This window comes from Scyliorhinus canicula, chromosome 8 (assembly GCF_902713615.1).
Source record: "Scyliorhinus canicula chromosome 8, sScyCan1.1, whole genome shotgun sequence".
Classification (NCBI taxonomy): Eukaryota; Metazoa; Chordata; class Chondrichthyes; order Carcharhiniformes; family Scyliorhinidae; genus Scyliorhinus; species Scyliorhinus canicula.
The window spans coordinates 164,178,281-164,190,968 of NC_052153.1; the positions used below are offsets into that span (position 1 = coordinate 164,178,281).

The window sequence follows — 12,688 nt, forward strand, 5'->3', positions numbered from 1 at the left end:
GTGTGAAGTATAACACAAGAGTTGTGAAATACAAAATGTGAAAACCCAATAGAAACATTTTTTTAAAAAAAGAATCACTTAATACTAACCGGTTGTCGCTGAGATTAATGACTTTCAGTTTCTGCATTTCTCCCATTTCTTCAGGCAAGTACTCCAATTTATTGGAATGAAGGAACAGTACAGTCACATTCTTCCAATTACCAACCTGAGGTAAATCAAATTGTTACAATCTGAGACATTTATTTACATCAGAACAGCACAGATTAAAAGCATTTGTGTTTAACCAACATTGATACATCAGCTGGAGTCAAGTTAAAGGACTGTAATTTAGTGCTTCAGATGATGTCATAAATTGCAGCAGAATTTTTATTTTATCTATTATGTGGCAAAGTATCAGTGGCAGCATGAAGGTTAAATGGCAAGGAGGACTGCAGTGCAGGCATTGCTGCCACACAGTAAAAATACTGCTATTTCAACGGCACCGCTCCTTTGAGTAGAATATAGAAAGCTCAGAAAGGTGGAGCTGAAATGGTCGAATGAATTCTGTAACACTGGACAAAGTCCACTAAAGCACAAAGTTCTGCCTTTATTTCATCACCATGCGGTTAAAGCTCGACTAACGTGGAAAGAAATTCACAACGTCATGTTACCTCAGGCTAATCTGCTTGGATGGGATTCCCATCCTGGAAAGAGAGGACACAAAGCTCAAATTATCTACAAAGTATGAAGATCCCCATCACCTGCATAGCTTTCTCTAAACTCAGAACAAAAGTGTCAATATTTCCATATCTCTAATGCGTGGTAAAAGCAGGCAACTCGATGAATATGTATTTACTAATGAGCAAGGTACCCGTATTCAAAGGTCTTTCTCAATCAACAGTGTGCCTGTAAAGTTTTCAATACTTATTTTGAAATATTGTAACCCTGTTATAACCATTAATATAACTTTTCATAAAGAGGATAGCAAATACGCCAAATGTATTATCCAAGAGCACAGTGGAAGCAAGGGTCATTGTAAATTGTAGGACACACTTGGAAAAATCTTTGACAGGTCGGTCTATTGGGGATAACACGAAGTGGGGTACCAAGTCTGGCTTTGTGGCTAGCCTTACAGCTAAAATGTTCCCTGCTTCTTTTGTAGAGGATCTGTTTTATTCTCGGAATGTGCAAACGCATTAACATAGATGTTTACAAATTCCATTTGTGTGGTTCCAATCTAAAACAGACAGTGGGGGTGCATTTTTATATTGTCAAACATTTGATTTTAGTGTAAAACGTAGTTCACTATTAGAGATAAATGGACATCTGTTTGTGTACAGACTTCAACAATCACTTTGGATGGTATTCTGTATTAAAGATGCTGTATAGCGAAGATTCACCAGTTTGCTGGGATGGCAGGATTTTCATACGGGGGAAGATTGGGTTGACTGGGCCTGTATTCGCTGAGTTCAGAAGACTGTGAGGGGATTGCATAGGGCTGGGTAGGCTGGGCGCAGGATTGTTGTTTCCTCTGGCTGGGCGGAGGCGGGTCTGTCTAGCACAAGTGGTCACAATCTCAGGATATGGGGTAGATCATTTAGGGCACATACGAGGAGAATTTTCAGTCACTCAGAGCGTGGTGAAACTGTGGAATTGTCTACCATAAAAGGCTGTGGAGGCCAATTCATTGGAAAAAATTGAGGAAATAAATTTCTAGACTCTAAAGCTGTCCAGGAGTATGGGGAGGGCACTGGAGTATGGTGCTAAGGTAGAGGATTAGCCATGATCACGTTGAATGAGAGTCTGGTTGACAGGCCCAAATCCATGGCAATTGACATAATTACGGTTGAGAACTGCCAATTGCAAGGTGTCTGCAGCTCAGGCCTGGACTTTTGAATGTGTGGAATGATATGAAGGCGAAGAAGCTCATTATTGGACGCTGAGAAAGAACACAGGGGGAACAGCAATGGTGTCCAATGTGCAACAGTTCACATTGATACACCGACCAAAGATGCAGAATGGGTACAAGAAGTTGCTAACTATAGTCGCTGACAATGTGTTTGGAACATAGAAAGTAGAGTAGGTCAGTCTGTCCCTTAATCCTGTTCATTTATTGGGTCATAACTGATCTCTGCCTGAATTCCATTTTCCAGATATAAAACATGATCGCGCATTTCCACTTAACCAGTAATTAGAAATCCAATGTTGTCAAAAAGTAGGCTATTTAAGCATATAGGGTATGGTCAGACATAGGATCTAGCAAGCACTTCGAAATCAGTATTATATTATGAAGTTTGAATGGTTGAACCCAGGATATTTGCTTTGTAACAAAACATCTGGGTTCCAAATGCAGGCTACAGAAATTTAAATAAATATTTACAAAGATGTAGCATTTCATCTTGCTGAATGTCTCAAAGAATTACCAAAAGTTGACTAAATTTGATTTTTGTTGAAGTAATAAATTTTCAACAAACCTATAAATGTACCTGAAAACAGTAAGTACAGACATCAATAAGTGATTGAAATTTTCAAATCTTCTTTATGAAGCAAGAGTTAAAAGTTGATAATTTAAAGTTACCTCTGAAGGAAGCTCTGTTATGAAGTTATGATCTGCGGCAAACGTTCTTTGATTTTGTAGCTGCCCAATTGCAGGCGGCAGAGCTTCAATTTCATTGAAACTGCAATCAAATTCTTCTAAACATGAAAGCCTACAGAAATGCAGATACACAATTCATTGCACTGTTTTACATACATCGCATAAAAACATTCAATTTAAGCGAAGCCATGAAAAAAGATATGCTGCCGACGAAGGATTCCTTTGACACAGACTCCTACAACAAGCCAAGAGGTCTGCAAAATCTCTCGCATGGGAAAGGGTACTAATTCACAATAATCTACTTGCACTACAAATTATTTTTCTACCAATTTGAAGTACCTACCCTCCTACTGAATCTGGCAGGTTTATCAGTTGGTTTTCATCCACTTTGAGCGCAGTTAACTTCTTAAGAGAACCTGCAACAATAGTAATGAAAGAGAAATCAAGATGCACACGAGACATTAAAAATATCGGTTCAAAATTGGAATATTGCAATTTGTTCAAATTCTATTGACAACACGATAAAGAGAAACTAATCATGTTGAATGCAAGACAAAAGGTCTGAAAACACCACCTGGTTCATCCACATTCCATTTCCATTCCAATTCTCTTCCTGCACCAGTGAACCAAGGCATACTGTCATCCCTTTCCACAGCTAGTAATTCCCGGAGTTGCTAGTCTGTCGCCAGGGGCTTATAACTGGAGGGGTGCCACACCACATCACATGTGCCTGACCAGGAGTCTCTCCCCCTCTTACGGGCAGCCACTGACGTGTTGGAAGGATTTTGCAGGTTGACACACTCAACCTGTTTGACCGCGTTATGAACGCACCTTTCCTGGCCACCAAGTCCCAGAGTGGGACTTGAACACAGAGCTTCTGGCTCAGAGGTAGGGTGCTACTCACTGTGCCACAAGACCTCCTCCATATTTAGTTGATGGCTTGCTCATGGCCAGGTTGTTGCAGTAGTCTGACAATGAGGCGGACATGGCTTACCGTTCATATAAAATAAAAAGCACAACAACTTACTCATCCACACATGGGAGTTAAATACAGAAATTAGGAAGTTGTTTTTGGAATTACCTTGGTCTTCTATAAACTATGTTACAATAATATCTCACCAACAGATTCAGCTTTAGAAACTTGAAAGATTTGATGTTGCAGTGCTAATCACTAAATATGCCAGGAAAAAATAGCACTTGACCATTCAAGTACAAGTGAAGTTTTTCCACAGGGCAATAAGTCTCAAGTACTTCTAAACAACCGTTCTGGCACTGAGAAAAAAATAAACAACTTTTATAATTGGGCAGTCTCCCTTCCTTCAGATTTATTATTTCTGAGAATTAAAATAAAATAAAGTATAACTTACAAAAAAGAAATTCTCTTTCAATTTTATGTTTCCTGCAAATGAATTTACATTGACTTCTAACTTGTACTTCCTGGTTTAGACCACCTCTCTGTAGGCGTTCTTCAATCTGACTGGTTGAAGAGATATGCTGTCTACTTGCAAATGGCCCAGATCCCCTACAAAGGGCACTGCCTTACAACAGCTTGCTAATTACCCTAGATTGCTACACAGACGCTCACCAGAAGTCTGTTGACTGCTGAAAGCACAATAAACGGCGAGTGTTGTTCATTTGCCACTGATAATAATTCCCATGTCATTATGCTTATCCGATGCCCTATCCTTTTGATAGATGTTTTTCATACTTGATTCCCGTCCCACGTTAAGCTCCTGCTCCGTCCCCTCAGCCCATTAGTCAAGTTCACTATAATCTCCATTCTTTTACTTTTTTTCTGATCTTGTAACTCCTTTATTATTAAAAAAATTACAATAACCAGAATTGGCTGCCGCATCATCATGTGGCGTTATGAGAGAATCAGGCGTATTATTACTTCTTTAGTTAGTAGTCTGTTCTGGTTATACATGCTATGATTTTAACTGCCGCAAAGTCTGGCCAAGTTTACAGCAATCACATTTTAGCTTTCAACTCCTCAACACACAAATCCACCAATTTAGATTTACTGTGCAGTGCTTAAGGAGTTCAGTTGAGTGAAAAACAGTTAAAGATATATTAGAGCATTCAAAGTTGAAGAGCTCTGTGAAGTTAAAAGACTGGAATCTTCTTCTCCACTCCAACCCCCAATACTGTAGCTTTTATAAGACGTGACCACTGTAGAAAAACACATTGGTTACTATGGAGTTGCACTGGGATTTCCTGTCTTTATAGCTCAAGTCTAGAAAGAATGTAAACATGGATTAGGAGATAATGAGAAAGCCTCTATCTAACCCAGCTTCATTTTATTAATCATTTTAATTTTTCTCATTTTCTGCCAGCCATAGATTCGTTGCTTTATTATACGACAATTGACCTGCACCTTCAAAGAGCTGTGGGGGTAATACCAGGTTGTGTGATTTGCTTACAAATTAAAAGGTCATGAAAAAAGGAAAATGTTGGTGTTTTCTCCTCAGGGAATGGATTTTGCTTTTGCATTTGGTTCTCTCATCAAATTTATTCCATCCTCTCCAAGATTTTTTTTTTTCCCAGAACAGTTTATTGGGCTAGCTGGAATGTATCCGCACGACAACACATTGAAATTGTAAAGAGGCAATTATTCATAGGCGGTAGGACAAAAATATTAAATGGACACGAGCCAGAATGATAGCAACAGAAAGTAAACTTGGGCACTAAGCTGTACACATAAAAAGTACCCTGCAAAAGTTTTTATAAACTATTACGTGAGTTGTTACAGCGAGTTTTCAGGCCTTACCACAACATATCAGCACATATTACTGGCCGAGTCCAAAGAGTTTTATAATGATGGCCTTGTTCCAATGTATTCAATTAGTTTTGCTAAAGAATAAACTATTATCTTGGATATCAAAGAGAACGCTCTGACATTTATACTCGAAAAGAAATTTGCGGGACATTAACAACTGACACATTAAATTTATAAAATTGACATGTAACTTATAAAATCAATAGTTTAAAAATTTAATAAACATTATATAAATGCTAGTGCAGAAATGTTCAAAATCTAGAATAACTGAATAATTTGATATTTGCAACGCAAATTGTTCTCATCCTTCCGATTACTACTTCAAACACATCCTAGTGGATCACAGGTTGAAATGCCAATTAAAATGTCAGACACTGGAAATGCTACAGTTTCATTCATATCCAAGTACAATAAAAGTATTGCTAAAACTATACTTTTAGATACAGAACACTTTCTTAGTCAAATATTAATGCATACATTATACACTGAAAAGTAACAAACCAATTGATTCAGGTAGTTGTTGGAGCACATTGCTGGATAGCAACAGGTCCTGGAGGTTCTCACAACCTGATATGGCATCATCAACCATTTCCACATTGTTTTTGGAAACATCCAAGTAGGTCAACTGCTTTAATTTGCCAATAAACTGAAAAAAGCGGGAAAAGAAAATTAAATTTAACATTCACTCACATCTACTACTGAGTGGTCATACCACTTAAGACCTCCTTTGACAGTTCAGCTGCTAAGGTTGATTAGCTGAGACAGCACAGTAGGAAAGTTCCAGGTTCAAATACCAGTGGATAATAATCAAGCTCAGTGCATCTAAGACAACGTTCCTGGACTAAATCGGACCTCAAAATCTAAGGTTAGGGAAGTGGGTTCAAAAAGAGCAGACATTGCTGAAAGGATGCACGAGCATCGCTCAGCTGCAACTGTCCCCAGATTGAGTAGCTGGCTAGCCCTCGCCATCCAAGCTCAAACATGTACAATGAGTTATTGCAAACATAGTGGAGGACAGCAGGTTCCCATGGAACACCACAGCAAGGACCAACACCTTCAAGAAAGCAATCCGGCAATTAAACAGACGAAGCACAGCAGAACAGCAATTTGTAATACCACGCACGGGACCCATGGGGAGGGAATGCTTGTTTTCCCCGTGCTCCTTGCGGAGCAGAGGGGCAGAGTATCTCAATTACTCAATGTACAGAAGGTCAGCCTGTAAGGCACTGAAAAGCAGGAACCTGGTAGTGGTCTACTCGGTAGTGTATACATGTATGAAATGAAATGAAATGAAATGAAAATCGCTTATTGTCACGAGTAGGCTTCAATGAAGTTACTGTGAAAAGCCCCTAGTCGCCACATTCCAGCGCCTGTCCGGGGAGGCTGGTACGGGAATCGAACCGTGCTGCTGGCCTGCTTGGTCTGCTTTATAAGCCAGCGATTTAGCCTTGTGAGCTAAACCAGCCCCTACATGTAGTGTTTTATGTAGTGTTTGCATAAATAAAATATTGTTCTTTTTTTAAAAACTCGGTGTGGACTCCCCGTGTCCTTGTTAAACCTCAATTTACCAAAGATCTGACATTTCTGTTGGAATTTTAAAGCTCAAGAATTTCCCCATCATTTCTTTAGCCTCACCACAATTCAGTATTATTGAAAAGGATGGCTTAAAATTAGAGCCCAAATGCAATTGAGTACAGTAGAACACAAAACATACATAGAACATACAGTGCAGTAGGTGGCCATTCGGCCCATCGAGTCTGCACCAACCCACTTAAGCCCTCACTTCAACCCCATCCCCGCAACCTAATAACCCCTTCTCACCTTTTGGTCACTAAGGGCAACTTATCATGGCCAATCCACCTAACCCGCACAGCTTTGGACTGTGGGAGGAAACTGGAGCACCCGGAGGAAACCCACGCAGACACAGGGAGAACGTGCAGACTCCACACAGACAATGACCCAGCGGGGAATTGAACCTGGGACTCTGGCGCTATGAAGCCACAGTGTGATCCACTTGTGCTACTGTGCTGCCCATCAGTTTCCACCATGGCCAGGAAGAATGCAAAGGTTTCTAACAGACACACAGCTGAATACATTTCAACGACTGAATCAATACATTGATATTGTGTGCTTCAGGAAGAATGATGTGGAGATGCCGGCGTTGGACTGGGGTGAGCACAGTAAGAAGTCTTACAACACCAGGTTAAAGTCCAACAGGTTTGTTTCAAACACGAGCTTTCGGAGCACGGCTCCTTCTTCAGGTGAATGGAAAGGCTTGTTCCAGAAATGTTTATATAGACACAGTCAGAGATGCCCCGGAATGCGAGCACCTGTATGAAGTAAATCCCACTGACAGATACTGACAGGTATCTGTCAGTGGGATTTACTTCATACAGGTGCTCGCATTCCGGGGCATCTCTGACTGTGTCTATATAAACATTTCTGGAACAAGCCTTTCCATTCACCTGAAGAAGGAGCCGTGCTCCGAAAGCTCGTGTTTGAAACAAACCTGTTGGACTTTAACCTGGTGTTGTAAGACTTCTTACTGTGCTCAGGAAGAATGGTCATCCTTGTTAAAATAATTTATTTTACAAACATTTCCAAATAAGGGGCAATTTAGCGTGGCCAATCCACCTTCCCTGTACATATTCGGGTTATGGGGTTGAGGCCCATGCAGGCACAGTAGGTTGGGAGGAAACACTGAACATGGTAGGAAAAAAGAATGGGTTCCAGTATAGATTTCTTTGGTAGAATAGGATCTAGGTGTAATGCTGTGAAAATAGTTCAGAGAAGTTGCTATCTACTACATTCTCCCCCATTTTTGATTAATATTTCAATTGTAAAACTCTCCTGTCACCTACTACAAAAGATAACAATCTCTAATATTACTTCTTTCTAACATGCAAAGAAGGCATATACTTTAGAAAGATAGGTTCCTTTGTGCCACACACATTCCCTCAAAAAAAGTCTGAAGATGATTAAATATATATATTATATATAGATCAGAATTAACTAGTGATGCAATTTAAACTGCAGAGTTTTGAAGTTGAGTGGCACGGTGGCACAATGGTTATCACTGCTGCCTCAGTGTTCAATTCCGGCTTTGGGTGACTGTGTGGGGTTCTTCCCATGTCTGTGTGGGTTTCCTCTGGGTGCTCCGATTTCTTCCCACAGTCCACAAATATGCAGGTTAGGTGGGACTACAGGGATAGGGCGGGAGTGTGGGCCTAGGTAGGGTGCTCAGAGGGTCGGTGCAGACTCGGTGGGCTGAATGGCCTCCTACACTCTAGGAATTCTATATCCATAAACGAGCAAAGATTGTTTAACAACCTATAGGATTTGGAAAGGTGCGCCAAATTTTCTTCGGAATTAATAACGATATCACTTGATATCTGAAACACAATCTTACAACTTAAGCTTGCCACAATATCTTTAGTGCTCTTGCGTAACTAGCACGTTGAGATGATACAGCTAACAAAGAAGTTGATACTGCAAATATCTTTTCAGAAGACTGATTTCCTGCAACTGTCAAGATTTTCTTCCTTGGGCTTAAACACAATGATGTGGCGATGCCGGCGTTAGACTGGGGTGAGCACAGTAAGAAGTCTTACAACACCAGGTTAAAGTCCAACATGTTTGTTTCAAACACGAGCTTTCGGAGCACTGCTCCTTCTGAGAAAGGAGCAGTGCTCCGAAAGCTCGTGTTTGAAACAAACATGTTGGACTTAAACACAATGGTATTTGGACCTCCCAGTGAAAACTAAATGGCCTAATGCAATTGCAGTGGTCATATTCAAACATTTTTTTTTTAAATAATTTTTATTGAAAGAGTTTTTCCATACAAACATTTACCCCTACTAATTATTAAATTATTTACAACACAATCCCTCTAGGCAAATGTCCCTCCCTCGCCCGCCCTCTCGCGCGCACCAGTCCTCCCCCCCCCCCCCCCAGGCAACCTTAACAAACAAGGCAGCCTACAGTTTCAGACATGAGCAGCGAGCAGACTTGCCCTCGTTACAGTCGTGCATGTCCCCCCACGACCCTTGCTGCCCCCCCCCCTCCCCCCCCCCCCCCCCCCCCCCCCCCCCCCCCCCCCCGGGTTGCTGCTGCCACGACCCCGAACGTCTATCTCTGATCTAAAAAGTCAAGGAAAGGTTGCCACCGCCTGGAGAATCCCTGTACCGACCCTCTCAGGGCAAATTTGATCCTTTCTAGCTGAATATAGCTAGCCATATCGTTAATCCAAGTTTCAACGCTTGGAGGCCTCGCGTCCTTCCATTGAATTAATATCCTTCGTCGAGCCACTAGGGATGCAAAGGCCAGTATTCCGGCCTCCCTAGCCTCCTGTACCCCCGGTTCTACCCCGACCCCAAAGATCGCAAGCCCCCATCCTGGTTTGACCCTGGACCCCACCACCTTCGACACCGTCCTTGCCACCCCCTTCCAGAACCCTTCCAGCACCGGACATGCCCAGAACATATGCACATGGTTCGCTGGGCTTCCCAGACATCTGACACACCTGTCCTCACCCCCAAAGAACCGGCTCATCCTTGTCCCCGTCATGTGAGCTCTATGCAGCACCTTAAATTGAATGAGGCTCAGCCTCGCACACGAGGAGGAAGAATTGACCTTCTCCAGTGCATCCGCCCACGTCCCGTCTTCTATCTGCTCTCCCAGCTCCCCTTCCCACTTGGCTTTCAGCTCCTCCCCTGATGCTTCTTCCGCCTCCTGCATTATCTTGTAGATGTCTGATATCTTCCCCCCTCCGACCCAGACCCCCGAGAGCACCCTATCACTCGCCTCCTTACTGGGGAGCAGGGGGAACCCCTCCACCTGCCGTCTAGCAAATGCCTTCACTTGTAAATATCTGAACATGTTTCCCGGGGGGAGCTCAAACTTCTCTTCCAGCCCTCCCAGGCTCGCAAACCTCCCCTCTATAAACAGGTCCTTCAGCTGCCGTATGCCCACCCTGTACCAGCTCTGAAATCCCCCGTCGATGTTCCCCGGGATGAATCTATGGTTCCCTCTTATTGGCGCCGCCAACAGACCTCCCATTTCCCCCCTATGTCGCCTCCACTGCCCCCATATCTTGAGGGTGGCCGCCACCACCGGGCTCGTGGTGTACCTCGTGGGGGGGAGCGGCCATGGTGCCGTTACTAGGGCCCCCAGGCTTGTGTTGCCACAGGACGCCCTCTCCATTCGTTTCCAAGCTGCCCCCTCCCCTTCCATCATCCACTTGCGCACCATTGACACATTTGCCGCCCAGTAGTACCCCGAAAGATTGGGTAGTGCCAGCCCTCCACTGTCCCTACTCCGCTCCAAAAAGACCCTCCTCACCCTTGGGGTGCCATGCGCCCACGCGTAGCTCATGATGCTACTCGTCACCTTTTTGAAGAAGGCCCTAGGGAGGAAGATGGGCAAGCACTGAAATAAAAACAAGAACCTTGGGAGGACCGTCATTTTGATTGACTGCACCCTCCCCGCCAGCGACAACGGTACCATGTCCCACCTCTTAAATTCCTCCTCCATCTGTTCCACCAGCCTGGAAAAGTTCAACTTGTGGAGGGTCCCCCAGTTCCTTGCCACCTGCACCCCTAAGTACCTAAAGCTCTTTCCTGCTCGCTTGAAGGGGAGTCTCCCAATACCCTCTCCCTGGTCCCCCGGGTGTATCACAAAAACCTCGCTTTTGCCCAAATTTAGTTTGTACCCCGAAAAGTCCCCAAACTCTGCTAATAGTTCCATTATCTCCGGCATTCCCCCTTCTGGGTCTGCCACGTACAGCAGTAGATCATCCGCATACAGCGATACTCGATGTTCCTCCCCTCCCCTAGTCAGTCCTCTCCACCCCCCTGAACCCCTCAGTGCCATCGCCAACGGTTCAATCGCCAGTGCGAAAAGTAGGGGGGATAGGGGACATCCCTGCCTGGTCCCTCGGTGGAGCCCGAAATACTCCGACCTCCTCCCGTTTGTCACTACACTCGCCGTCGGGGCCGAGTAGAGCAGCTTCACCCACTTAATAAAGCCTTCCCCAAACCCAAACCGTTCCAACGTCTCCCACAGGTACTCCCACTCCACCCTATCGAATGCCTTCTCCGCGTCCAGCGCTACCACTATCTCAGCCTCCCCCTCCACTGCCGGCATCATAATTACATTCAGCAATCTCCGCACGTTCGTGTTGAGCTGCCGCCCCTTCACGAACCCCGTCTGGTCCTCATGGATTACCCCTGGCACACAATCCTCTATTCTAGCTGCCAGGATCTTTGCCAGCAACTTGGCATCCACGTTCAGAAGCGAGATAGGCCTGTAGGACCCGCACTGCACGGGGTCTTTATCCCGCTTCAATATCAGGGAGATCAGAGCCTGCGACATTGTCGGGGGCAGAACCCCCCCCTCTCGCGCCTCATTAAAGGCTCGTACCAGTACCGGTCCCACCAAGTCCACATTTTTCTTATAGAATTCCACCGGGAACCCATCTGGCCCCGGCGCCTTCCCCGCCTGCATCTGACCTATTCCCTTGACTAGCTCCTCTAGCCCTATTGGCGCCCCCAGCCCTTCTACCAGCCCCTCCTGGACCCTTGGGAACCTCAATTTGTTTAGGAAGTCCTCCATTCCCCCTCTCCTCGTCGGCGGCTCAGACCGATACAACTCCTTGTAAAAATCCCTGAAGACCCCGTTCACTTCTTGCCCCTTCTGCACTACCTTCCCGCCCCTCTCCTTCACTCCCCCAATCTCCCTAGCCGCATCTCGTTTGCGAAGCTGGTGTGCCAGCATCCTGCTCGCCTTTTCCCCATACTCATAAACCGCGCCCTGTGCCCTTCTCCACTGCGTCTCTGCCTTCCTGGTGGTCAGCAGGTCGAACTTGACCTGCAGGCTGCGCCGTTCTCCCAGCAGCCCCTCCTCTGGTGCCTCCGCATATCTCCTATCCACTTCCAATAGCTCCCCCACCAGCCTCTCCCTCTCCTGCCTCTCCTTTCTTTCTCTGTGCGCCCTTATGGAGATCAGCTCTCCCCTGATCACTGCCTTCAGGGCCTCCCAGACCATCCCCACCTGCACCTCACCCGTGTCATTCAAGTCCAGATAGCTCTCAATGCTCTTCCGGACCCTTTTACACACCTCGTCGTCCGCTAACAGCCCCACATCCAGCCGCCACAGCGGGCGCTGGTCCCGCGCCTCCCCCATTTCCACATCCACCCAATGTGGTGCATGATCAGAGATCGCAATGGCCGAGTACTCAGCTTCCCGTACCCTCGGGATCAGCCCCCTGCTCAACACGAAGAAATCGATTCTGGAGTACACTCTATGGACGTGGGAGAAAAAGGAATACTCCCTCG

The 12,688-nt window shown here is 44.9% G+C and overlaps 1 protein-coding gene across 2 annotated transcripts in view; it reads right to left on the reverse strand.

The window, feature by feature from the left end:
- erbin (erbb2 interacting protein) overlaps positions 1 to 12,688 on the reverse strand; it is a 328,567-nt gene that overhangs the window by 94,427 nt on the left and 221,452 nt on the right. For both annotated transcript variants that reach the window (XM_038805630.1, XM_038805631.1), the window contains exons 9-12: positions 5,856 to 6,000; positions 2,919 to 2,991; positions 2,558 to 2,687; positions 90 to 205 (exon numbers count right to left, since the gene is read on the reverse strand). In XM_038805630.1, coding sequence (XP_038661558.1) covers positions 90 to 205; positions 2,558 to 2,687; positions 2,919 to 2,991; positions 5,856 to 6,000 — 464 coding nt within the window. The remainder of the gene's footprint in view (positions 1 to 89; positions 206 to 2,557; positions 2,688 to 2,918; positions 2,992 to 5,855; positions 6,001 to 12,688) is intronic.